Here is a 27524-nt window from a genome sequence, read left to right as displayed (position 1 = left end):
TGTGCCCAAAATAATTTAAGTAATTTTCAGACAATAAATTGCATTAATTTTATTAAGTAGTCATTTAGCATTACAGTCAAGTCAAGTTTATTGTCATTTGCACAATTACGTTGAGGCACAAGTACATTACAGCAGCATCAAAGGCACCTAGACTTAGACAACATACACAAACATAAATCGCACATAAATTACACAAGGCAAAGTGCCAGAGACCCGGGTGTTCGATCCTGACTATGGGTGCTTTTCTGTACGGAGTTAGTACGTTCTCCCCGTGACCTGCATGGGTTTCTCTGGGCTCTCCAATTTCCTCCCACACTCCAAAGACGTACAGGTTTGTAGGTTAATTGTAAGGCAGCAACTCTACCGCTGCTCCACCGTGCTGCCCACGTCTAACCTTCACATCTATCCCTCCCGCAGCCTTTGTACCCTGGAACATGAAGCCTTCAGTTCTATCCCTCCTTCAGTGATGTTTCTGCAATAGCTTTAATATCCTTGTACTACATTCCATTCCATGCCCTGACCTCATCTGCCTGTCATTGAAATAAATGAAGTTTAAACCATCATTCCCTGCCGTGCTCCTCCTGTTCCGTCTACTGAACTCGCTCTATTTAACTTCTGTATTTGCCTCAACTCATCTGCCTCACTTCTGCAGCGAGTTCAATGGGCTGCAGATAAATTCACAAAACAGCATGTACTTTGCGGCTCATGAGCTTGGTTCTCCAACTAAAAAGCTGTCTGCACACATCAAATTGTAAAACAAAGGAGTTGACAAAGTTAAGAGAATTCTCCAAGCATTTACACTTAGCCTTTGAATATCTGTCTATTTTTCTTCTAAAACAGAACATTTTGAATGTTGTGTCAATAAACATGTTGTACTATGCAGCCAACTTGATTCTAATCACATATGGCATGAAAGGATACTTTCAAAGGGTTGCTTTCGAGTGAGACTAAGTCATTACCACAAAGCAAGATTAATGTACAAGTTGATTTTTATCCCTGTTTATTTTTACTGAGAGGCCTGCAGGAAAGGCCAGTTCATGGTGCAAGGCAGGAGCCAACGATCAAAGCACAGGAGAGAAACCAAGGTCAATCTGCACGTCAAATCATCCAAAAGTATATTTCCGAGAGAAAATAGTTTCAGTGGTTTATATTTCCTGGATTTCGTCTTTTATGTTTAGCAAAGAAAAGGATTAACCTCAAGAGAACTGTACATGTAGTCACTAGCAGATTGCAAGGGTGCCTCTCACTCCTTTGAAGATCTTGGTTCATTTGCATTATGGTGGCATGGCATGACTGGGGTACCCTCTGGCTCATTACAACTGCAAAACCAGACCTATCCAGCAAAGATCCATGTCCTTGTGGGCTCCTCTCACACCTCCAGCAATCTCGGTTCCAAAGTTAACAATGCAAACCCGGTCAGCTCACTGTAGCTATTATTCCACTGGAGATCACTGATGAGAAAAGTAAAGTGGGTGCTTAAAGGCCCGGCTTTCCTGCTCACAATATTATTGCAGCAACTGTTCACATGTCAGAACCACAGGGACCAGAAGTAAATCCCGGTCCGTGACCAAAGAAATCCCCGGAATATCCCAGCTGTGTAACTACGGAGCCATGTGGCACAACCTGTGGTTCGTGGCTGTCTGACGGATACTGAGAGCCCCAGAAAATCCAAATCACCAAAAAATCGCAATCTCATAAACCTAGGATTCTCATGAATTGTCAATGTCATTATCATGAATCTCCAGAAAACTTCCATTTAACTTTAGACTTTAGAGATACATTGCGGAAACGAGCCCTTCGGCCCACCGAGTCGGTGCCAACTAGTGATCACTCGCTCACACTTATCACACTTGTTATCACACTTTTGCATCTTTTCCATACGCGTTAGGAGCAATTTACCGGGGTCAATTAACCTATTTTTGGGATGTGGGAGGAAACCGGATCACCCAGAGGAAACCCACGCAGTCACAGGGAGAATGTGCAAACTCTACACAAACGGCACCCGGGGTCATGATTGAACCAGGGCCTCTGGTGCTGTGAGGAAACAGCACTGCACAGCTGCTTTGCTATAGCTTTTGTATCCCAGCTTGTCGCCCTCCGGCAGCTGTGTCCAGCCTCACCATCTTCCTCCCCCTTCTGGATCTTTCTTTTTCCTCCTTATCTGTTTCACCTATTACGCACGTATGGCTGATCTATCTCTCCTTCCTAAACCCATTCTTCTGCCTTCTCCCCATATCCCCTGACACACTTACTGATCAATAATTTATCTATCTATCCCAGCCTTAAAAATATTAATTGATTTGGCTTCCACAGCCTTCTGTAGCAATGAATTCCACAGGTTCACCACCCTCTGACTAAAGAAATTCCTCCTCACCTCCTTCCTAAAGGAACGTCCTTTAATTCCAAGGCTATGATCTCTGGTCCTGGACTCTCCCGCTAGTGGAAACATTATGGCCTTGTCTTGCACATATTCTTACATAGACTTACAATACCTACCACCCACACTTATTTACATTAACATTCAGCTCAGCATCAAATACTCATACTGCATGTAAAAGTACTGAGAATTAATTAGTAACGTGAAACCATAGCAATAAGCAGTTGTTCAAAGTTAGATTCCTACTGGTTGGCACTGCTCTGTCGCACACCTTTCGGAAGAAGTCTGTGTGCAACAAAAATCTCATTAAGAACAACGTCGCTCATGAAGGAAGGCAGGAAATAATAAAGGATTTTTAACACATCGATGATATACTCAGTGGTGTACCGAGACTTTGGATGTTGTACTAATAGAGCTGTGACAATTGTGTCAATTACTGGCTCCATGTGCTGTCGGAATAAAGGACCTAACGTGATAATGGTTTGCTTTAACTCAGCAAAATAATCCTCTCCGTAATCGTGCAGAAGAGCTGGTGAGAGGTTGTCCACAAGTTTCCCATACTGTTGCTCCCAAAATTCAACATTCCCAACTTGTCCTGAAATAGAAAATGTGAGAAAGGTTTACGTTTATAATAATAATAATAATAATAATAATAATAATATTATTATAATTATTATTATTATTATTATTATTATTATTATTATTATTATTATTATTATTATTATTATTATTATTATTCATTGGTGATCTATCAAGTCACAAAGACCTTATATGTCCATCAATAAGCAGCAATGATCAGATCTGAAAGAAATATTCACAGTCAAGCAAAAATAACCGAAGCAACCAAGCTGGTAGTAAATCGTGGGAATCATACATTTAGACTTTAGTGTGGAAACAGGCCCTTTGACCCATCTAGTCCACATTAACCAGGGATACTAGCACTATCCAACACTCCAGGGACAATTTACAATTTATAGAAGTTAATTAACCTACCAACCAGTACGTCTTTGGAGTATAGGAGGAAACCGGAGCACCCAGAGAAAACCCACGTGGTCACAGGGAGAACGTATAAACTCCATACAGACAGCTCCCATGGCCAGAATCTAACCTGGTTCCCTGGCACTGTAAGCCAACAACACTACCACTACGCCACCGTGCCGCCCCTATTTTTTCAATTAAGTAGTGAAAAATAAAATAAAAGCTCTGTGCTTAATCGGCACAGTAGTCCAGCTGGTAGAGTTGCTGACTCACAGCGCCCGAGACCCGGATTCCATCCTGACTTCAGATGCTACCTGTCTGAAGCTTGCACGTTCTCCCTGTGACCATGTGGGTTTCCTCCGGGTGTTCCGGTTTCCTCCCAGATCCCCAAATTGTATGAGTTTGTAAGTTAAATGACCTCTGTAAATTGCTGCTAGTGTGTAGGGAGCGATGAGAAAGTGGGATCACATGGAACTAGATCGATGGTCAGCCTGAACCTGGTGGGCCGAAGGGCCTGCTTCATGCTGTGTCTCTAAATTAAACTAAACAACAGTAATTTTTCACTTAAAATCTTTGGGAAAGTGCTTTCTGCTTGAGCTTCTGGCAAGTTGATTAGTGGCCGGCATGGACTCAGTGGGCTAAAGGGCCTGTTTCAATGCTGTATCCTTCAATAAAACAATTGACGGGTGCTGTCTTTAAGGAGTTTGTACGCTGACACTTGACCCAAAACGTCACCTATCCTTTTTCTCCAGAGATGCTGCCTGACCTGCTGAGTTACGCCAGTACTTTGTCTCTCTCTTTGGTATAAACTAGCATCTGCAGTTCCTTGTTTCTACATCAAGATTTGACGATCTCTTTTGCTGGTAACAATTTTGCACATCACTTGGGATAATATGACTTTATGAATCATTACTGTTAGCCTTGTATGTTACACTAATTAACAGGAATGCATTTTACCTGTCTTGGTGGCACCTGGTTGGATGATGGATACTTGTACTCCCCATGGTTTCATTTCTTGACGTAGAATATCTGAAAAAAACTCCAGTGCTGCTTTGGATGTTCCATATGGTGACATTCTTCCAAACGGTAGTTCCCCTGTTGGCCATAAGATCATTACTGAGGTAGGCTTTAGTTTAGGTTAGAGAGACAGCGCGGAAACAGGCCCTTCGGCCCACCAAGTCCACGCCGACCATCGATCCCCATACACTAACACTATCCTACACACACACCAGTGACAATTCAAAATTTTACCGATTAACCTACAAAACCCTGTCCAATAATGGGGGCCATATACCTGTCTTGTCCAATTCTCATCATTAGGTGGCAACCCTGGTGTAACCATGAATAGGCCAATGATCCACATATAAATTGGAGGAGCAGCATCTCATATTTTGCTTGGGCAATTTACACCCCAGCGGTATGAACATTGACTTCTCCAATTTCAGGTAGTCCCTGCTTTCTCCTCCCCTTCCCAGCTCTCCCTCAGCCCACTGTCTCCACCTCTTCCTTTCTTCTTTCCGTCCCCCCCACCCTCACATCAGTCTGAAGAAGGGTCTCAACCCAAAACATCGCCTATTTCCTTCGTTCCATAGATGCTGCCTCACCCGCTGAGTTTCTCCAACATTTTTGTCTACCACCCATTCACACAAGTTCTGTTATCCCACTTTCCTCACCCACTTCCTACACATTCGGGGCAATTTTACAGAGACAAGTTAACCTACAAAGCCAATGCGTCTTTGGGATGTGGGAGGAAACGTACACACTTGCAGGGAGAATGTGCAAATTCAACACAGACAGTGCCTGAGGACAGGATCGAACACAGATCTCTGGCGTGTGAGGCAGCAAGTCTACCAGCTGTGCCACTATATTATATTTTCCAACACACAAAAAATTATACGTTGATAAAAAAAAAGAAAAAATCCATTTTCAGTCTTAAATCTTCAAGTGACGCTCTGTCCCCCTTTACAGCTACTGTATGTTTTAATTCAGTTCAGACTATGGGGCAGTACATTGGTCATAAAGTTGCTGCCTATAAGTGCCAGAGACCTGGAATTGATCCTGAATAGGAGTCCTGTCTGTATGGAGTTTGCTCCTTTCCCCTTTGATCGCATGGGGTTTCTGAGGGTGCTCTTGTTTCCTCCCACATTCCAAAGGTGTGCAGGAACCTATTTCAGACCCAACCCCAAACGTAATATTTTCCTTTTGTCCAGAGATTCTGTCTGACCTGTTGAGTTACTCCAGCTTTTTGTGTCTATCTTCAGTTTAAACCAGCAATTGCAGATCCTTCCTACACACACGATACTATAAGATAGAACTTTATTAATCTCAGGAGGGATATTGTGTGTGTGTGTGTGTGTGTGTGTGTGTGTGCGTATATATATTATATATACACACACACATATATATATCGATATTTATATAGTTATATATTCATATATAAGTATACACCGTTTTGTTTTCTCGTTTATAACATTGTTTACAGAGTACTATGTTTACATATTCTGTTGTGCTGCTGCAAGTAAGGATTTCATTGTTTCAACTGGGATGTGAGAATAAAATACTCTTGACTCGTGAATTGCGTCGCTAATGTGTGGGATAGAACTAGTGTACTGGTAATCGATGGTCGGCGTGGGCCGAAGGGCCTGTTTTCACGTTGTATCTTTAAATTAAACTAAAAACACTAAAACCAGAGGGAGTCTAAAGATGGGTCTCTACCCGAAACGTCACCCAATTTCTTCTATCCAGAGTTGCTGGCTGCTCCATGGAGTTCCCCCGCATAATTAAAGCATGGAATATTCTCCACCCCACCATAGTTACCCAACCAGACGTAACTAAATTTAAGGTAGCTCCTTTTTCCCCAAGAACCCTTTTTTGCTTAAGTCCAAGTCAAGAGTCAAGCGAGTTTTATTGTCATGTCCCAAATAGGACAATGAAATTCTTGCTTGCTGCAGCACAACAGAATATGTAGACATAATACAGAACAGGAGATAAAAGTTCAGTGTGTTTATATACCATAGATCATATATATACACAATAAATAAACAGATAAAATGCAATAGGCTGTTATTGTTCAGAGATTGGAGTTTGGTGATGGATCCTCCACCACCTCCAGTTTAAATTCCATTTAGAATATTTTTGGAGGACCAGGAAACCAGAAGCAAGAGTTACTCCAGGGTGTTAGTCCAGCTCCAGGGAGTGATTCTGTGTTGATTCAGCGGTCGTGGCGAGGCGGCGACCAGACAGCAATGGCGGCCAGATCTCCCACAATTCAAAGCAAGGGAGAAAGTGCCCAGTGCCGACCAGTTGCCGTGGCAGTGCGCATGTGCAGGGCGGTCGATGATGTGCTGGCCGTGGTTGTGCACAAGTGCAAGGCGGTCGGCCGTGCCGGGGGATAAGGAGCGAGCGGAGAGCGGAGACCCGGCGGCCCGGACACGGAGACAGATACGAGTGGCGGGCAGAGGCGGAGAGTGACAGAGAGAGATAGAGAGGGGGGACCCGCTCAGAGTTGAACAGCAGGTGTCCCGGGTGCTTGCCAAGCCGGGCAAAATGACACAACTTTTAGGTTGCCCGGCCAGACGTTAGGTGGCCATTGGCACCCGGGCAACCATTAATTTCGAGTCCTGGGGCTGGTGAGAAGGGCACAGTGCGTGGAAGCAGATGGATACTCATGTATTCCAAATCAGCTTCAGTAGTTTTACATTAGCAGCAGCCAAAACGTCAGGAAGTGCCCTAGGCAAGAACTGTCATTGCAGGCTAGCTGTAAACCAGCTGTCAAATCCAATCGTGTTCTGTTTATGAATTTTATGGCTGCAAGAATAACTGAAATTTATGCTCTAATGTTGAAGTACAAAAGTGATGAATGACTTAGAAACAAATTACAACAGAAATAAAACATATTGATACAAAATGATGAAAAGTCATAAGTTGACAGTTTGCCAAATTTAGTGAGCTTTCTCCTATCAAAATAGTTCTGTTTTGAAATATCCAGAGATTTGGGTGACACGGTTGTGTAGTGGTAGAGTTACTGCCTTATAGTGCATGAGAACCGGGTTCGATCCCGAATACGAGTGCTGTCTGTACGGAATTTGTATGTTCTCCACGTGACCTGCGTGGGATTTCTCCGGGTGTTCCGGTTTCCTCCCACGTTCCAAAGACATACAGTTTTGTAGGCTAATTGGCTTGGTAAAATTGTAAATTGTCCCTAGTGTGTGCAGGATAGTGTCAGTGTGCGGGGATCACTGGTCGGCGCAGACTTAGTGGTCCAAAGTGCCTGTTTCCACGCTGTACCTCTAAACTAAACTAAACTAAAATTTGGTCTCAGATTCACAACTTAGAATGGATGTTGAACACAGGACAGGACAGCACAGCAACAGACCCTTGTGCTCAACCTGAAGCTAAACAAATCTCACCTGCCTGCGTATGTTCCATATTTCTCCATTCCCCGCATTTCCATGTGCCTACCTAAAAGCCTTTTAAAAGCTAAAGTCCTAGCTGCTTCCGTTGATTGTCACCTTGTCGTGGTGGAAAAGCTTGTGTGGACCTGAGATCTTGAGAGCGATGCCGTCTGGAGCTAGTCCCTGGTAGGGCCACCCTTGGCGGTAAGGTTGAGGGGGAGGTCTCTGACAAAGAGCAATCCAACCAAGACCTCAACGGTGGAACAGGCAGAGGACCTTAGTGGAGCGTCACAACGGCTGGGAAGGCGGATGAAGGCTGCAGCAGAAAAGGGTCCCTGGTCGTCTTGGACTCTATGCCACCGGATCCCGACCCAGATCTGTCAAGGACTGTGGGGTGGCTGTCTGTGCACCAGTCTCCCCACGTTAAACAAAGTAACGCACAGGCGTCCTCCGTATAGGGAATAGCACCCTGGAGACACCCGTGGTCAGCCATGACTGAAGGGGGCATAAGAAGAAGTATCTACCTCCACCACCATCCCCGGCAATTTGTTCCAGGAACCCACCGCCTTCTGTGTAAAAACCTTTTCCCGTACATCTCCTTTAAACATTGCCCCCTTGACCTCAAAGCTGAGCCTTCTAGACTTTGACAATTCCACCCTGGCCTGTCCACCCTATGCATTCCTCTCATAATTTTATATACTTCTATCAAGGCTCCCCTCAACCTCCAAAAAAAACAATCCAAGTCTGTTCAATCTCCAAAACCTCCACATCCTTCCTGTAATGGGTGGAATAATTGTTAGAATAATTCTACCGTCATCAGAAAATATCGTGGGATGCAACTTCCATTTGATGCTGGTGACTATAAAAACTTATGAGGTGAGGACTGCTATTTCACATTTCTGGGTCTTGGCATGTGGAGGTAGCAGGCAGTTTTCTGCTTAACTTGCTGGCTGTGATCCTGCTGGCACGGCTCATTATAGAAAGATGGCAATGAGGGGTTGGGCTGAGAGGTACATATTCCTCCCTCCTTCCCTCCCCCCCCACCCCGCCTGTAACTTTCCTCCCTCTAGCTTCACAATTCGCAACTCTTCAATGCTGTCTCACACCTTCTGCTTTTATATCTGTTCTAACCATCCGCTGACCAACCCACCAACCTATCGCCTGCATCCAATTATCAGCTTCCACGCTTTGTCTTGCCTCTCCTCTTCCGCCTCCTCCCCGCCACCTCCTTCACTACAATCAGTCTGAAGTAGGGTAGCCTCAACTACCTTTTGTGGCAGAGAATTCCAGAGATTCACCACTCTCTGTGTGAAAAATGTTTTTCTCATCTCGGTCCTAAAAGATTTCCCCCTTATCCTTAAACTGTGACCCCTTGTTCTGGACTTCGTAACTATTCATGGTTAACGTAACTATTCATTGAGTAAACTTTCTTTATCTATTGCACAAAAATACAATTGTGGTGCAGAAATGAATTTGGGTGATTGCTTGCATTGGCACAGGAAGCACATCTAAAATAACTCATTTTATTTTATTAGAAGCTGGACAGTTATATTAGGTAACTAATTTCAACATAGAAGAGTTGTAGTCAGACTTTTTAATAGGTGGAGTGTTATTGTAACACAAAAATTGGCATGCCTGTGTGTATGCTTCAAATCTAATAAAATGTTATACCCAAAAGATTAAGGTATTTACGAGCACAAGACAAGAACACAAGAATTTCCAGCTTTTAAATGGAAGTACATAGAATACATATGGCCTGTAGTGAGATGATCTGCCAATCTTGATGCCAAGATTCCAGAGTTAGAAAGACTCTGTGATTTGTGCACATTATAGAAGTAATGTTGTACTTGGGGGAAATAAAAACTACGAGTAGAGTAAACCAACTTAATAAATTGTTTCTGATGCAATTGAGCAGATTTTGATGTACGATCATATAAATGACCTGGAACTTTGGAATATAGAAACTTATTTGATTTGTGTGACAGAGGTTACTAGGTTTGTTATTTTGTACCACCAAATTTCACGTGAAATCCTGATTTCAATGCCAAAAACTATGCTCAAGGAAAGGATAATAAACTTCCCACGTTTGTCAAGAACATTGTGTTGTAAAGTTAAAACAACACCACTCTATATCCCTCCTGTTAGTAGCTCAGTCCTGTCAGCCATTTTTTAAACACCTCACAGGAACCATTACAGCTCTCTTACTATTGGAAACAACAACAACAACAATTTGTATTTATTTATGAAAATGTTGCCATTTGTTTCTCTGGAGGGTTATGAAATTAAAGTTGGCACATCTCGTAGGGCTGCTGCCTCTCAGCGCAGGAGACCCAGTTTCGATCCCGACTTCAGGTGCTGTCTGGGTGGAGTTTGCATGTTCTCCCTGTGACCGCGTGGATTTCCTCTAGGTGCTCTGGTTTCTTCCACATGCCAAAGACGGGCAGGTTTGTAAGTTAATTGGCTTCTGTAAATTGCCTTTTGTATGTAAGGAGTGGATGAGAAAATAGGATAACATAGAAATAATTTGAACGTGTGATTGATAGTCGGCATGGACTCAGTGGACTAAAAGACATGTTTCCATACTGCAACTTTCTATCAATTAATTATGGGGATAGGCAATCAAGACCTTGTACAAAGAGGTAAGTTATAAAGCACGCTTTAAAGAACAAAATATGAACTCAGGCCTTCATAGACATGGAATCACAGTCTTTAAGGCATCAGAATCTAAAACATGGTTTGCAAAGGTAGAATGATAGAATTAAGGGATGCTCAAGAACTATTGTAGTCCAATGAGCACTCGAGTGGTAATTCGACAGGGTTTAGTGCACTTCAGGACATGGGCAGATAAGCTGAAGACTGAAGACTGAGCCTGAAGACTGCAACAACCAGGTTCAGGAATAGCTACTTCCCCACAGCCATCAGGCTATTAAACCTGGCTCGGACAAAACTATGAACATTAATAACCCATTATTTGTTATTTGCACTTTATCAGTTTATTTATTCATGTGTTTTGTAGTCAATGCCTACTATGTTCTGTTGTGCTGAAGCAAAGCAAGAATTTCATTGTCCTATCAGGGACACATGACAATAAACTCTCTTGATCTTGAACTTGCATAAAGATTCAAAACTTACCAATGTTTTTTTGGGTTCACAGAAAATATATGGAGCTTTCATGCCTTCTCTTCAGCCTCTCCCCATCACTTGCCCTGCCTGCAGTCTCATACCAGGCAAATTCCTGAACAAACCCGATGTCCATCCTCATTCCAACCGCTGGATCTTCCAGTTGCGAACCATTTGAACTCCCCTTCCCATGCTGACCTTTCTGCCCTGGGCCTGTTCTGTTCCTTTTGCCAGAGTGACGCCACATGCCAACAGGAGGTACAGCACCTCATACTCCGCTTGGGTAGCTTACAACATTGTATCAATATTGGATTCTCCAATTTTAGGGTAACTAACCTGCAAAGAACTCTTCCCCCCCTTCCCCTCCCCTCTCTTCCCTGTGCCCCTCCTGGATTTACACCCATTTCTCCCCTTCACTCTCACCCAGACCCCTCCATCTATATTCCTTCCTCTTGCTTCACAATTCACACATCCTCTATCCTGGCGGGGCCTCGCAGGCTGGACAGAGGAGCCAGGCCCGTGGCTGGGGCCTGGGTCAGCACCATGGAGGCGTGAAGTGGGGAGTCGACAGCGGTAAGGCCTCGGCGGCAATGAAGCGATGGCAGCGGTGAAGCCTCGTGACGATGGGGTCTCGGCGGTGGTGAAGCCTCGCGGCGCCGGCAATACCTTGCGGGTCGACCCATGGTCAACTCTCGATGAGAGCGTGGTGGACCGCCGGAGGGGGGATGAACAATGGAGGACCCGGCGTGTGGGGACCGCCATGAGGGAGGAGGGGAAGAACAATGGAGGAAACCGTGTGGGAGGGGGGGGGGGGGGGGCCCCCAGGAGGGAGAACAATGGACAATGGGGAGGTGTGGGGGGGACCGATGTAGGAGGGGGGAGAACAAAAGGAGGAGCCGGCGTGCTTTGTAACTTTGTCAGCGACGTAGGTGGCTGCTATCTGCATTCATTGGGTATACAAGCAAATAATCTCAGTGCCAAGTCACATGTGACAATAAAGTATTCCATTCCATTCCTTATCTCACACTTTTTGTCTTTTAATCTCTTGCCTTCATCCAACCATTTGTCTATCAAAGCCCCCCTCACCTGTATCCAACTATCACTTGCCAGGATTTGCCCTGGCCTCACCTTTTTTTAAGTCCTATCCCTTGCACCCTCTCCCCTCCATCCCCACCACAATCAGTCTGAAGAAGGATCCCGGCTGAAACTTCATATATGAATGTTCTCCAGAGATGCTGCCTGTCCCACTGAGTTACACCAGCACTTTGTGTCTCATTTTGGAAACCACCATCTGCAGTTCTTTGCGTTTCATTCCTATCAGCCTTGGACAGAAGACCTAATTGAAAAATCAACATACAATCTTGGAGTTAGAATCGTTTGGGCTGACTGTTCCCTAATCACACGGTCCCCCTCTCAACTAAAACCAACTTCTTTCTTCCCCGAGTCAGTCTACGGTTTGGATCTTTAGTTTAGTTTAGTTTGGAGATAAAGTGCGGAAACAGGCCTATCAGCCCACTCAGTCCACGCCGACCAGCGATCCCCATATACTAACACTATCCTACACACTAGGGACAAATTTCAATCTTTACTGAAGCCAATTAACCTATAAACCTGTATGTCTTTGGAGTGTGGGCGAAAACCGGAGCATCCGGGGAAATCCCACGCGGTCACGGGGTAACGTGCAAACTCCTTACAGACAACACCCGTAGTCAGGATCAAACCAGGGTCTCTGGCGCTGTAAGGCAGCAACTCTACCACTGCGACACTGTGCCGCCCCCCTCTGATATTTATTTAATTTCTACCAATGGATGACTGGTAGTTTAATTAGTAAGGGTGTCTGGGGTCATGGGGCAAAGGCAGGAGACTGTGGTTGAGAGGGAAAGATAGAGCAGCCATGATTGAGTGTCAGAGTAGACTTGATGGGCCGAATGGCCTAATTCTGCTCCTAGACCTTATGAATTGATGGATTGAATCCGTGGGTAAAAAGTGCTCTTAGTAAACTTTCAATAAACACGCTTAGTGCTCACAATGCTGAATGCAGGCGTAAAAAACAACACCATTGTGACTGGCTCTAGACTGCTGAAATAATGCCAAAAGGCCACAGGCCTCAACTGTAAACAAATGTAACCGATAATGTGCAATCCTCTTACTAGACAGAAGAAAGTCCAGACTGTTCCTATTGAAACAATATAAGAAAAGGTTTTGTCCGTATGCTTGAACTGCTGCCAATCCTGGAGAGTAATCCAGAGTTAATGATAGTATTTCACAGAGAGGAGTGGCTCTGTGCCTCCCAGTCAGATGATTGTGAGTACAAATGCTGTTCTAAAGAAACCAGTACATAATTGAACACTGAGTTCTGTACAGAAATGTTATGGGCCTGTCCCACTTAGGCGATTTTTCAGGTGATTGCCGGCGACTGTAAAGTCGAGGCAGTCGCCTGAAAAACTGGCAACAGACGACTGTCAGAGTGGAACACACATACACATATCGCTTCCTTCACCAGCCCGTTATGCAGGCGGGGGACAGGGCAAGTGGGGGGAGCGCTGTCGGAGTGAAATTCATACGGCACAAAGCCAATGTGATACAGACACATACCACGATGAACTGTAATTAATACTGCTAAAGCACGGTGTATAGTAAGTCCTTTAAAAGAGGGTGGGAGAGTGGGGGGGGAGGGAGAGGGGAGAAGGAGTGGAGACAACTTTTAAGAAGCCAGAGATACACGGCTGCGAAGCTCGGCAGACATTAACATTACCAGTCAGTTATCCTTGGTTCTGAAAACTACTGCTTATGTTTTTTACCCCCAATGGGTCAATGAAATTCACCGGTCAGCACCAGCTACAACCTACGAGAATCTAATAGAACCTTTGACCTCCTCGAAACCCACTAGGACCTCCTGGCGACCCACCTACAGCACGAGAATTCTCGCTACTCTCCATGACAGCTTCATTCTGGTCGCCGCTAATTTTTCAGCATGTTGAAAAATTTACGGAGACCATAATGAGGCTGCGACTAGTTCCCAGAATGCGGGAACTCCTCACGACCATGAAGGCGACTCCCCAGCAACCACCCGTTAACATGTGGCGACCATGTGGCAAGTGCATAGTCTCCTGTAGTCGCCTAAAAAGTCGCCTATCTATCTTTTGGATGAGATATTGAATTTAGATTCTATCTCCCACTCAGGTGCACTTAAAAGTTCTGACAGCATTATTTTATAACAAAACAGCAATGTTCCTCCATACCCCTGGCTTAGTTTCAATAAAATGCATTTGAACTAAGGTCACTGTTGTGCTGCTGCTGCTACTGCTGCTTGCAAGTAAGAATTTAATTGTTACCTTTCGGTTCAGGGCACCAGGGTGGCACAGTGATAAAGTTGCAGCCTAACAATGCCAGAAACCCAGGTTCAATCCCGACTACGGGTGCTGTCTGTACGGAGTTTGTACGTTGTCCTTGTGATCGCGTGGGTTTTCTCTGCGTGCTCTAGTTTCCACCCACATTCGAAAGACGTGCAGGTTTGTAGGTTATTTGGCTTCTGTAAAATATAACTAGTAGGATAGAACTAGTGTACAATCTGAAGAAGGGTCTCGACGCAAAACGTCACCCTTTCCTTCTCTCCAGAGATGCTGCCTGTCCCGCTGAGTTACTCCAGCATTTTGTGTCTATCTTGATCATTGGTTGGTGCAGACTCGGTGGGTTGAAGGGCCTGTTTCCACGCTGCATCCCTAGACTCCATATGACAATTAAACACTCTTGACTGGTGTAGCAATCTGGGACTTACAACAGTTAGTTTACATACATAGCAGAGTTCTCTATTATATCCTAGCTTATATCTATTGTTAACACACATCATCAATACAGATTGTATAGCCATTATCTCACTGTTGCTTGTATGACCCTGTGTGTAAATTGAGTGTTGCAACAGCGACCTTAGTTCCCATTCATTTTATTACAACTGCGCTCTGGGGAATTTATTTTGCCTTGCTGCACTACTGCTCTTGATATCCACCCAACCTCCAACACGTCCCTGCATTAAACATTGACCAGTTTATTTGCTTTGGTAACATTGCTTGATGTTCAAATATTTGACAGAAGACCTAGAGAGACCTCATGTTCTTCCATTAATGGCAACACTGGGCCAAGGATAACACAGTAATGTAAAATCAAGCCACAGGCCACTTAAAATATATTGCCTGTGAAAAGTCACAAGATTATTTATGTGTTGGAAGGAACTGCAGATGCTGGCTTAAACCGAAGCTAGGCAAAAAATGCTGGGGGTAACTCAGCAGGTCAGGCAGTATCTCTGTAGCTTTATATCCCTTCTCTCCAGGGATGCTGCCTGTCCTGCTGAGTTATTCCAGCATTTTGTGTCTATCATGAGATTATTTACACTGGTATCAAACACTCAAATGTGGTAATGTAATCCATTGCCTTTGAAGCTAGCCTCAGCTCACCCGTCTACTCATGGCATTGACCTGGTGCCATGGCTTGTGATGCTGGAACTCTGTGCTGAGAGGGAAAATATAGATATGTTCTCAAAAGTCATTTTTAACAACAGGCTGGAATTATAGAGGTAAGTAATCGGTGTTCATTGCAGACCAAACCTTGGAAATAAATGCTGTTCCCTTTATCTTTTATCTGTGCACTCTGGATGGCTTAATTGTATTAATGTATAGTATTTTCTTTGACTGGATAACACACAAACAAAAGCCTCAGAACACATGACAATCTAACTATCTATATGGCCCACTGTGCTGCGATTTCCGATAGAACGCCGCCACCTACGGCTGTCATTTTTGGCCACCTCGCTCAGAGCCCCCCTCCGCCATCCTGGACCAGAGGATTTTTCCCATCGATGACAAATCAGAGAGATATTAATGTTTAAACAAAATTCACCATTCTCTCTGCTGCTCCTGCTGGAGGGAGGGGGAGGGACTATAAACCAAGGAAGTGGTGTGCCTCACTCAGTCTCTGCAAGATGGATGAAGCCAAAGGGTCACGTCTCGCTGAGCACTGAATAACACTGAACACATGTCTACTCAACTGTGAGTCCCCTTAATGTGGCTTGAAAATGAAAATATGGTTTGTTTGAAGTAAAAAGGCACTGCCTGCAAATGGTTGTTTGGGTGCTTTTGCGAAGTTAAAAGGCACTACTTACTGCAAATGGTAGCTTGGGTGCCTTGGCATGAAGTTAAAAGGCACTACTTACTGCAAATGGTGGCTTGGGTGCTTTGGCTTGAAAATTGAACAGCACTACTTACTGCAAATGGTGGCTTGGGTGCTTTGCTTGATGTTGAAAGGTACTACTTACTGCAAATGGTGCTTTGGGTGCTTTGGCTTGAAGTTGAAAGGCACTACTTACTGTAAATGGAGACTTGGGTGCTTTGGCTTGAAGTTGAAAGGCACTACTTACTGCAAATGGTGGCTTGGGTGCCTTTTGCTTGAAGTTGAAAAGCACTACTTACTGCAAATGGTGGCTTGGGTGCTTTGGCTTGAAGTTGAAAGGCACTATTTACTGCGCATGGCGGCTTGGGTGCTTTGGGTTGAAGTTGAAAGGCACTACTTACTGCACATGGCGGCTTGGGTGCTTTGGGTTGAAGTTGAAAGGCACTACTTACTGCACATGGCGGCTTGGGTGCTTTGGCTTGAAGTTGAAAGGCACTACTTACTGCAAATGGCGGATTGGGTGCTTTGGCTTGAAGTTGAAAGGCACTACTTACTGCAAATGGTGGTTTGGGTGCTTTAGCTTGAAGTTAAATGGCACTACTGCAAATGCACTTACTTCCTGTTTGCACTGTATATTGAATTTAGATAAAACACTACCACTTACGGCTGTGATTTTTGGCCATCTTACTCAGTCCCCCTCTGCTCAGCAGGTGCAGAGAATTCTTCCCATCAATTAAAAATAAAAGTGTTATTAATGTTTAAAAAATGTTGAGAATCTCTCTCCTGTCAATCACACAATGAAGGCCACACCTTTTCCGGTGGGAGGGGGAGGGGTTATAAAACCCAGAAGTGTGGGTGTGGCTCAGTCTCTGCATGATGGGGGAGGGAGAGGTCACGACTCTGTCTGAGCTGTGAATCAACTGAACACACTGAATGTCTACTGAACTGTGAGTTTGGTGTTTTGTGTGGTTTTATGGTGGTTTCACCCTGCATGAAATGGTATGAAGCTGCACTTGAATTTGGTGGCCTTGCACCCTGCTTGAAGTGGTTGGAAACTGCACTTGAATTCGGTGTCCTTGGACCCTGCTCAAAGTGGTAAGAAACTGCACTTGAATTTGGTGGCCTTGCACCCTGCTTGAAATGGTAGGAAAATGGATTTGAATTTGGTGGCCTTGCACCCTGCTCGAAATGGAATTTCAAGGAATAGCCATGAGTCAACTGCCAGCCCACCAGCCGTGAGTGAGCTGCCAGCAGATCAGGCTTGAGGGACTGAGCTGCCACCCCAAGAACCCATACCAGCGCTCCAGAAAGCCCCCCCACTGGCCACCAATATTGGAATTTGTGGAGAAGTGGAATATTGCGTCGGGGGACCAGCCCTCCCGTGTGAACATGGGACCCAACGGGTCCCACTTAGTCTAGTATATATAAATAAAGTTGCGGAGACATAGAAGACTGCCAATGCTGGAATCTGGAGTAAGAAACAAACTGCTGGAGAATCTCAGAAGGTCAAGCAGCTTTTGTGAGAGAGAAAGAACTAGCTGAAGTTTTGCATCCAAATGCTGCATAAAATTGAACTATGTGTTTCATGTATACTCTGAGAGAACGATCAATTTCTGCACTCACTTACTGCCAATTTTACTTTAGTTTAGTTTAGTTTAAAGATTTGGGCTGAAGGGCCTGTTTCCACGCCGACCAGCAATCACCTATACCATCCATATTAATGGGACGGAGGTGGAACGCGTCTCCAGCTTCAGGTTTCTGGGGGTCAACATCTCCGATGACCTCTCTTGGACCCACAATACCTCAACACTGGTCAAGAAGGCTCACCAGCGTCTCTTCTTCCTGAGGAGACTAAAGAAGGTCCATCTGTCTCGTCAGATTCTGGTGAACATCTACCGCTGCACCATCGAGAGCATCCTTACCAACTGTATCACAGTATGGTATGGCAACTGCTCTGTATCTGACCGGAAAGCACTGCAGAGGGTGGTGAAAACTGCCCAACGCATCACCGGTTCCTCACTCCCCTCCACTGAGTCTGTCCAAAGCAAGCGATGTCTGCGAAGGGCGCGCAGCATCGTCAAGGACTGCTCTCACCACAGCCACAGTCTATTTACCGTCCTCCCATCCGGGAGGTGCTACAGGTCTCTCCGTTGCCGGACCAGCAGGTCCAGGAACAGCTTCTTCCCTGCAGCTGTTACATTACTTAACTCTGCACCTCGATGATTGCCAGTCACCCCCCCCCCCCCCCCCCCCCCCGGACACTCCTTCCCCCAGAAAAATTGCACTACTACGACTGTGTGTACGTATATATATTTATTGCTCATTATTCTATGTTCGCTCTTCTGGGGAGATGCTAACTGCATTTTGTTGTCTCTGTACTGTACACTGCACAATGACAATAAAGTTTGAATCTGATACACTAGTTCTATCCTACACACAAGGGACAATTTTACGGAAGCCAATTAACCTACAAACCTGCACATCTTTGGAATGTAGGAGGAAACCGGAGCACCCGAATAAAACCCACACAGTCACAGATAGATCGTACAAACTACATACAGATAGAAGGTGTAGACAGTATTGAACCTGGGTCTCTGGCGCTGTGAGGCAGCAACTCCACTGCTGCGTCACCCTGCCGCCCTCGAAGCCACTGTGCCACTGTCAGTCAATCACTCATAAACAGTCTTTTTCTCTCTTTCTCTCCTATCATGACGTAGAAAAAGACTATTCAGCTGTGTTCTAGTTCCAAGATTATTATCCTCTAAATGCCCATGCAAATTTGTCATGCAGCAATTATACCATTCTGCAAAAATAGCCGTAAGTAAAGAAATGGAGAGTTCACTGGTGCCAATTCTTATGTCCATTATATCCCATTATCCAATCCCTCTTTACCTTTCATTACATTGATCCCATGAGAAGGTATTTAATCATTAATCATTTTTAGTACAATACTCTGATACAATGGCATCAATCTGTTTTGCAGGTGCCATTTAAAATCATTGTTCATCACTCTGCTAATTAAATGCAACATGAACACGTTGGCAGCCGCAGAGAGCGGCCAAATTGTGCCGGGTGTGAGTACCAAGGCAGATGCATTCCAGCAAGTGTTCAGCATGTTTATAGTCACTTCGGGCCAACACACCAATCCTACAAACTGCTTACGTAGTGAAAAGAACGTGTTCCTGGATGTGATCAAAATTACACTTTCAAAGTATTGGCTACAATATACCAACTTATTTATGGCTCTGGCATAAATTATTTGGGATTTTAATAATGCTGTGTGCACATCTTTACTCCAAAATTATTTGTCCTTACTCAAGACTACTTACACAAGGACTCTGACGATAATATCATTGATTGAAAGGTACAGCAATGGAAACAATCAACTTTGACCCACCGAGTCCACGCTGACCATCGATCATCTGTTCACATTAGTTCCATGTTATCTCGCTTTCACATCCACCCTCTGCACTGTAGGGGCAATTTATAGAGGCCAATTAATCTACAAACCTGCATGTCTTTAGGATGTGGGGGGAAACCCGAGCACCCGGAAGAATCCCAGGCACGATAATTAACGGGGAACTTGTGCTTTAATGCACAATCGGTGAAGTGAGTCCACCTTCGTTTCACATCACAAAGAAGAACGAGGGAGGTGAGAGAATTACATTTCTGAGCCGTGAAAATCTTAACGAGCCATTTGAACTGCATGAGGTACCGCACTGCACTGGATCTTAATTACAATCTTAGAGGTTTGTCAGGAGAACATTTCTTGGTCCAGACATTTTAACCACTTGGCTGCACTTAGTGAGCATGATTTGCCATAACAGGCCTCATAAACCAAACTAAACCCCGAGAGCAACCTTTACAATCTATCCAGCCATCCCAGTAAAGTACTTTGAGGCAAACCAGCTTGATAGGTCAAATGGTCCCAAGCCATAAACAGGTCCCTAATGTAAACTTTTTTCATCTAAAATGAAGATGTTTTGCAGAAAGAAAACCTGCCACTCTCCCTCTATCTTTTCTGGTGGTTTGGCAGTATTTTTGCTTTATAGCTGAGTGTTGACAATATTATTGTACTCTATTATTGCCGTGTAACGCTGTGATGGTAGTAGTTGCTGTAAGTGGGGGGGGGGGGGGGGTAAGAGTCTTAGTTTACTTTAGTTTAGAGATACAGCGTGGAAACAGGCCCTTCGGCCCACCGAGTCCACACTGTCCAGCGATCCCCGCACATTAATAATACCCTACATAGAAACATAGAAAATAGGTGCAGGAGTAGGCCATTCGGCCCTTCGAGCCTGCACCGCCATTCAATATGATCATGGCTGATCATCCAACTCAGTATCCCATCCCTGCCTTCTCTCCATACCCCCTGATCCCTTTAGCCACAAGGGCCACATCTAACTCCCTCTTAAATATAGCCAATGAACTGGCCTCATTGAACTGGCCTCAACTACCTTCTGTGGCAGAGAATTCCACAGATTCACCACTCTCTGTGTAAAAAATGATTTCCTCATCTCGGTCCTAAAAGACTTCCCTCTTATCCTTAAACTGTGACCCCTAGTTCTGGACTTCCCCAACATCGGGAATAATCTTCCTGCATCTAGCCTGTCCAACCCCTTAAGAATTTTGTAAGTACACATGCCAGGGACAATTTTACATTTATACCAAGCCAATTAGCCTACAAACCTGCATACCTTTGGTGTGTGGGAGTCACCCTTACCTTAAGGACTATGATAGATGATTATAAGTTGAAACATTGTTGTATCACTGTTGAAGATGGACCATCACAATATCACAACTTGTTGGCAATTTTCAAGTGAGTGATCAAAAAAAAGTGACTCAAGTCACAGGTTGGAGAAAGTAGGGAAGGGCAAACGACCTGATTTGTAAAGGAGTAGTAATACAGGAAACTTTCATCAAAACTAAAAAAATGATTAGCATAGGCAGATGGCAGATCAGGCAAATATTGAAAAATTCAGGAAAAATAAAACACAAGCGGTAATACCCAAAACGCTGGAGGAACTCAGTGGGGACTGGGGAGAGAATGGACTGGCAATCTTTCAGGCCGGGGCTGGAATTTCTTCTGCAAACCCCGGGGTGGCACGATGGCGCTGCAGTAGAGTTGCTGCCTTACTGTGCCAGAGAAATGGGTTTGATCCTAACTATGTGTGCTGTCTGTATGGAGTTTGTATGTTCTCCCTGTTGCCACGCCGGCTTACTCCAGGAGCTCCGGTTTCCTCCCACCTTTCAAAGAGTGCAGGTGTGTAGGTTAATTGGCTTCTGCAAATTGTCACATGTGTGTATAATAGAACTAGTGTAGGGGTGATCGTGGCCGGCACAGGCTCGGTGGGCTGACCTAAAACCTAAAACATTTGGCCTTTCTCCCTCTTTCTCCTCCCTTAAGGCTTAGTTATGGATAACATTTTAGTTATCCATTCTCATACCTGCTTACGTGGCTTGGTGTAAACTGTTGCCCGATAATAGAAACATAGAAACATAGAAACATAGAAATTAGGTGCAGGAGTAGGCCATTCGGCCCTTCGAGCCTGCACCGCCATTCAATATGATCATGGCTGATCATCCAACTCAGTATCCCGTACCTGCCTTCTCTCCATACCCTCTGATCCCCTTAGCCACAAGGGCCACATCTAACTCCCTCTTAAATATAGCCAATGAACTGGCCTCGACTACCCTCTGTGGCAGGGAGTTCCAGAGATTCACCACTCTCTGTGTGAAAAAAGTTCTTCTCATCTCGGTTTTAAAGGATTTCCCCCTTATCCTTAAGCTGTGACCCCTTGTCCTGGACTTCCCCAACATCGGGAGCAATCTTCCTGCATCTAGCCTGTCCAACCCCTTAAGAATTTTGTAAGTTTCTATAAGATCCCCTCTCAATCTCCTAAATTCTAGAGAGTATAAACCAAGTCTATCCAGTCTTTCTTCATAAGACAGTCCTGACATCCCAGGAATCAGTCTGGTGAACCTTCTCTGCACTCCCTCTATGGCAATAATGTCCTTCCTCAGATTTGGAGACCAAAACTGTACGCAATACTCCAGGTGTGGTCTCACCAAGACCCTGTACAACTGCAGTAGAACCTCCCTGCTCCTATACTCAAATCCTTTTGCTATGAAAGCTAACATACCATTCGCTTTCTTCACTGCCTGCTGCACCTGCATGCCCACTTTCAATGACTGGTGTACCATGACACCCAGGTCTCGCTGCATCTCCCCTTTTCCTAGTCGGCCACCATTTAGATAATAATGATCCAGCAAAGTCACCATAATCTCAAAGCACCTTTTAAACGTGACAATGTTGTACTCTGTATACTTCAGCAGCAGAACTGACAACATTTGTCAACTTGGGGAGTGATTAGTAAGATTTACAGTGCATTCAGAAAGTATTCAGACCCCTTCACTTTTTCCACATTTTGTTACGTCACAGCCTTATTCTAAAATGGATTAAATTCATTTTTTTTTATCATCCATGTACACACAATACCCCATAATGAAAAAGCAAAACAGGTGTTTAGCAATTTTTGTAAAGTAGTTAAAAATAAATAATTGAAATATTACATTTATATGTATTCAGACCCTCCACTCAGTACTTTGTTGAGGCACCTTTGGCAGCGATTACAGCCTCAAGTCTTCTTGGGTATGACGCTACAAGCTTGGCACACAATTATTTGGGTAATTTCTTCCATTCTTCTCTGCAGATCTTCTCAAGCTCTGTCAGGTTGGATGGGGAGCGTCGATGCACAGCTATTTTCAGGTCCCTCCAGAGATGTTCTATCGGGTTCAAGTCCGGGCTCTGACTGGGCCACTCAAGGACATTTACAGACTTGTCATGAAGCCACTCCTGTGTTGTATTGGTTGTGTGCTTTGGGGCATTGTTCTGTTGGAAGGAGAACCTCTGCCCCAGTCCTGAACGCTCTGGAGCAGGTTGTCATCAAGGATCTCTCTGTACTTTGCTCCGTTCATCATTCCCTCAATAGTGACTAGTCTCCCAGTTCCTGCCGCTGAAAAACATCCCCACAGCATGATGCTGCCACCACGATGCTTCACTGTAGGTATGGTATTGGCCAGGTGATGAGCGGTGCCTGGTTTCCTCCAGACGTGACGCTTGGCATTTAGGCCAAAGAGTTCAATCTTGGTTTCATCAGACCAGAGAATCTTTTTTAGGAGCCTTTTGGCAAACTCCAAGCGAGCTGTCATGTGCCTTTTACTGAGGAGTGATTTCCATCGGGCCATTCTAACATAAAGGCCTGATTGGTGGAGTGCTGCAGATATAGTTGTCCTTTTGGAATTTTCTCCCATCTCCACAGAGGAATTTTAGAGCTCTGAAAGAGTGACCATCGGGTTCTTGGTCACCTCCCTGACCACGGCCCTTTTCTCTCGATTGATCAGTTTGGCTGGGTGGCCAGCTCTAAGAAGAGTCCTGGTGGTTCCAAAGTTCTTCCATTTAAGAATGACGGGGGCCACTGTGCTCTTCGGGACCTGCAATGCTGCCAAAATTGTTTTATACCCTTCCCCAGATTTGTGTCTTGACACACTCCTGTCTCGGAGGACTCCGGACAATTCCTTCGTCTTCATGGCTTGGTTTTTGTTCTGACATGCACTGTCAACTGTGGGACCTTATATAGACAGGTGTGTGCCTTTCCAAATCATGTACAATCAATTTAATTTACCACTTGTGGGCTCCAATCCACTTGTAGAAACATCTCAAGCATAATCAATGGAAACAGAATGCACCGAAGCTCAATTCTGAGTGTCACAGAAAAGGGTCTGAATACTTCAGATAAATGTGATATTTCAGTTATTTATTTTTAATTACTTTGCAAATATTTCTAAACACCTGTTTTTGCTTTTATTTTATGAGGTATTGTGTGTAGATTGATGATAAAACAAATGAATTTAATCGATTTTAGAATAAGGTTGTAACATAACAAAATGTGGAAAAAGTGAAGGGGTCTGAATACTTTCTGAATGCACTGTATCAGAGCTTTTAGCACATGTTTTTTCAGTATTCTGAGTGCCAGTGAGTGAGTTTTCCCCACACCAAGAAATCTCACAGCTGCAGTTAAAATCTGTGCATGATTTTAATTCTCCAGACATTCTTGTCAGACATGCACAAAACCTGGAGTCTGTTCCCCATGCCTGCAACAGCAGTCATAGTAATTACGCTGTCAAAATTAATCAAAAGTGAGCAGAATTCACTTTCTGGGGAGCGGGGATTAGCTATCTAATTGAGAAATGTTACTGCCAGCAGTCCATGCAATTAAAGTACATAGTCTAAAAAAAACACAAACGAATACCCACATCTTCTCCACTGCATGTTTAAACTAGGAAAAGTAGAAAGACCACTTGAGGTCACTATGGAACTCCCTCGTTGAGGTCTGCCCTGGCCCTTCTACGCTTTGTAAGTTTTCAACAAGTACTTTCAATTGCTCAGCTGACCGAGGCCAAGGCAGATACACATCAAATTAAACCTCTGCGTACCGACGGTGCTTTAAAAAGTTGTGCCCACTTTTTAGTGCAGTTTGTATGCAGAGATAAAGAGTGTTTAATTTTCAAGCGCAGGAGGACGAGGGGTGATCGTACAAAATCATGAGCGGAATAGATCGAGTCTCTTGCTCAGAGTAGCGGAATTGAGAACCAGAGGACAAAGGGCGGAAAGATTTGGTTTAGTTTAGTTTAGAGATACAGTGCTGAAACAGTTCATTCGGCCCACCGAGTCTGCATCGACTGGCGCTCCCTGTACATTAGCACTATCGTACACACTCGGGACAATTTACAATTTTTTTTTAACCAAAGCCAATTAACCTACAAGTCTGTAAATCTTTGGAGTGTGGGAGGAAGTCGGTGCACCCGGGGAAAACCCACACGGTCACGGGGAGAACGTACTAAATCTGTACAGACAGCACCCCTAGTCGGGTTCGAATCCGGGTCTCTGGCGCTGCAAGGCAGCAACTCTACCGCTGCGCCACCATGCTGCCCTTATAATTTAAAATCCGTACCGACCGATGATCCCCATACACTAGCACTAGCACTCTAGGGACAACTTACAATTGTTTTTACAAATTCAATTAACAGACAAATCTGTACGTCTTTGGCCGCTCCAGTTTTCTCCTTCATTCCAAAGACTTGCAGGTTTGTAGGCTAAATGGCTTCTATAAATGGTCATTTGTGTGCAGGATGGAACTAGTGTACGGGTGATCGCTGGTCGCCGTGAATTCGGTGGGCCGAAAGGGCTGTTTCCAAGCTGCATCTCTAAACTAAACATTTGATCAGTTAAATAGCCCAAATGGGAAGTCATTGTGAAAAAGATGAGAAAAGAAAATACAGCAGAAAACTAACCAAAACCAAAACATATCTCTATATCGAATGCTCTAAAGAAAAAGAGACCAACTAAACAAAAATACTATATAATCGACTGCTAAGCATTGCTTTTAATGTTTGCTTTGACTGGTTGATATTTGTGTGACAATTTTACCTTGGATAGCTAAACTTCAAATCAAATTGTGGTCAATTTCCAGGCTGTACTTACTTACATTTAGAATAATGGCCAATAAGCAGTATTCCAGATATATATTGGCTGTCAAATGAAACTGGCACAAATATGGAATTCCTCCTTCTTAAAAGTTGGTGTTTATTCTTCCCAGTGAGGTGTCAGCAAACTGGGCAAAGACCTAACATTGCTGATTGTACATTTCTCAGGAGTTCCATCCCCTCTTAAGTGGTGTGAATCATTATTTTCCCTGATCCTCGATATATCTCATGTCACCGCTCACAGGCCACCCACGAGTCCTCTTTATCAAGGCCAGCCGGTGAAGCCAGCCAAGATCAAGCAGAAATAGAATCAGGAAGGGATTAGGATGGAGTCAGGGCTGCACTGCGGCAGGCAACAGTCTCAGAGCTGAAACCGGATCTTGCAGAGCTGATGCCAACCTTGTGTATATTGCTTGTCAATTATATTTGGCAATCTACCAACTGCAGGTTTTTGCTCTGGATAAGGGAGCACCCAGGAGGAGGTCAGCATGCAATCATTGTGATTTACTGAGCATAATGGTAGTCTGCGTACTTAGAGTTATAGAGTCATACAGCACAGAAAGAGGTCCTTCGGCCCAACTTGTCCATGCCGACCAAGGTGCCCCATCTAAGATAGTCCCATATCCCATCATCTGGCCCATTATTCTTCAAAACCCTTCTGATCCATGTACCTGTCCAAGTGTCCTTTCAATGATCTTATTGTACCCGACTCAACTACTTCCTCTGGCAGGTACACAAAAATGCTGGAGAAACTCAGCGGGTGCAGCAGCATCTATGGAGCGAAGGAAATAGGCAACGTTTCGGGCTGAAACGTTGCCTATTTCCTTCGCTCCATAGATGCTGCTGCACCCGCTGAGTTTCTCCAGTATTATTGTGTACCTTCGATTTTCCAGCATCTGCAGTTCCTTCTTAAATACTTCCTCTGGCAGCTCGTTCCATCTTTAGTTTAGAGGTACAGCATGTAAGCAGGCACTTCAGTCCACCACGTCCCCGCCGACCAGCAATCACCCATACACTAGTTCTGTCCTACACACGAGGGGCAATTTATGAAAGCCAATTAACCTCCAAACCTGCACGTGTTTAGAATGAGAGAGGAAACTGGAGCACCCGGAGAAAACCCATGAGGTCACGGGGTGAACGAACAAACTCCGTACAGATAGCACCCATGGTCAGGGTCAAATTCAGGTCTCTGGTAACCCCAGAATTCCACCACATTCTGAGTGGAAAAAGTTGCCCCTCAGGTTCCAATTAAATCTTTCTTACCTTCTCACCTTAAACTTATGTCCTCTGGTGCTTGAATCTGATGCTGGGTAAAAGACTCCATCCATTCACCCTATTCAAGAAGAATTGCTCTTAACACCTACATAAAAGCACCCAAGAATGAGATATGAAAACACTCGTTAAATGCAATGAACCAACGCCAAATTTATTGAGATGTCCAAAGTCAGTTTGGCAAGTTAAGGGCCAGTCCCTCTTGCAAATCATGTGATTTAAATCTCTCCCATTCTGAGAAGCTAAAATATTATGGTCAAGAAATTAATGATAGGCTTAGAAATCCCATTGTGTTGCCCATGGTCCTTATGCCTAACATGACTGACTTGTTTTGTAAAATCAATTGCCATTGCGATCAATGTGCTGTAGCATGCATAGAGTCATACAGTCATACAGTGTGGAAACAGGCCCTTCGGTCCAACTTCATAAAGTTGTGAACACTGCCCAGTCCATCACAGGTTCTGACCTTCCCACCATCGAAAGGATTTATTGGAGTCGCTGGCTCAAATAGGTATCCAGCATCATCAGAGACTCACACCACTCTGGCCACAAACTCATTTCACCTCTGCCATCAGGAAGAAGGTACAGGAGCTTGAAAACTGTAACGTTCAGGTTCAGCTTCTTCCCTACAACCATTAGGCTATTAAACATTACAACCCCCAAATAAGCTCTGAACT

General features: G+C 44.4%; 1 protein-coding gene across 2 annotated transcripts in view; it reads right to left on the bottom strand.

The window, feature by feature from the left end:
* Window positions 1-28: 28 nt before the first annotated feature.
* LOC116982788 (estradiol 17-beta-dehydrogenase 2-like) overlaps window positions 29-27524 on the bottom strand; it is a 53743-nt gene continuing 26247 nt past the window's right edge. The window contains exons 4-5 of one of the 2 annotated variants that reach the window (XM_033036236.1): window positions 4313-4450; window positions 29-2972 (exon numbers count right to left, since the gene is read on the bottom strand). In XM_033036236.1, coding sequence (XP_032892127.1) covers window positions 2620-2972; window positions 4313-4450 — 491 coding nt within the window. In that variant the 3' untranslated portion in view covers window positions 29-2619. The remainder of the gene's footprint in view (window positions 2973-4312; window positions 4451-27524) is intronic. The other variant, XM_033036237.1, reaches the window with a different exon arrangement.

Source organism: Amblyraja radiata, chromosome 17, assembly GCF_010909765.2.
Source record: "Amblyraja radiata isolate CabotCenter1 chromosome 17, sAmbRad1.1.pri, whole genome shotgun sequence".
In the NCBI taxonomy this organism is placed as follows: Eukaryota; Metazoa; Chordata; class Chondrichthyes; order Rajiformes; family Rajidae; genus Amblyraja; species Amblyraja radiata.
This window is presented reverse-complemented; position numbering and strand designations above follow the sequence as displayed.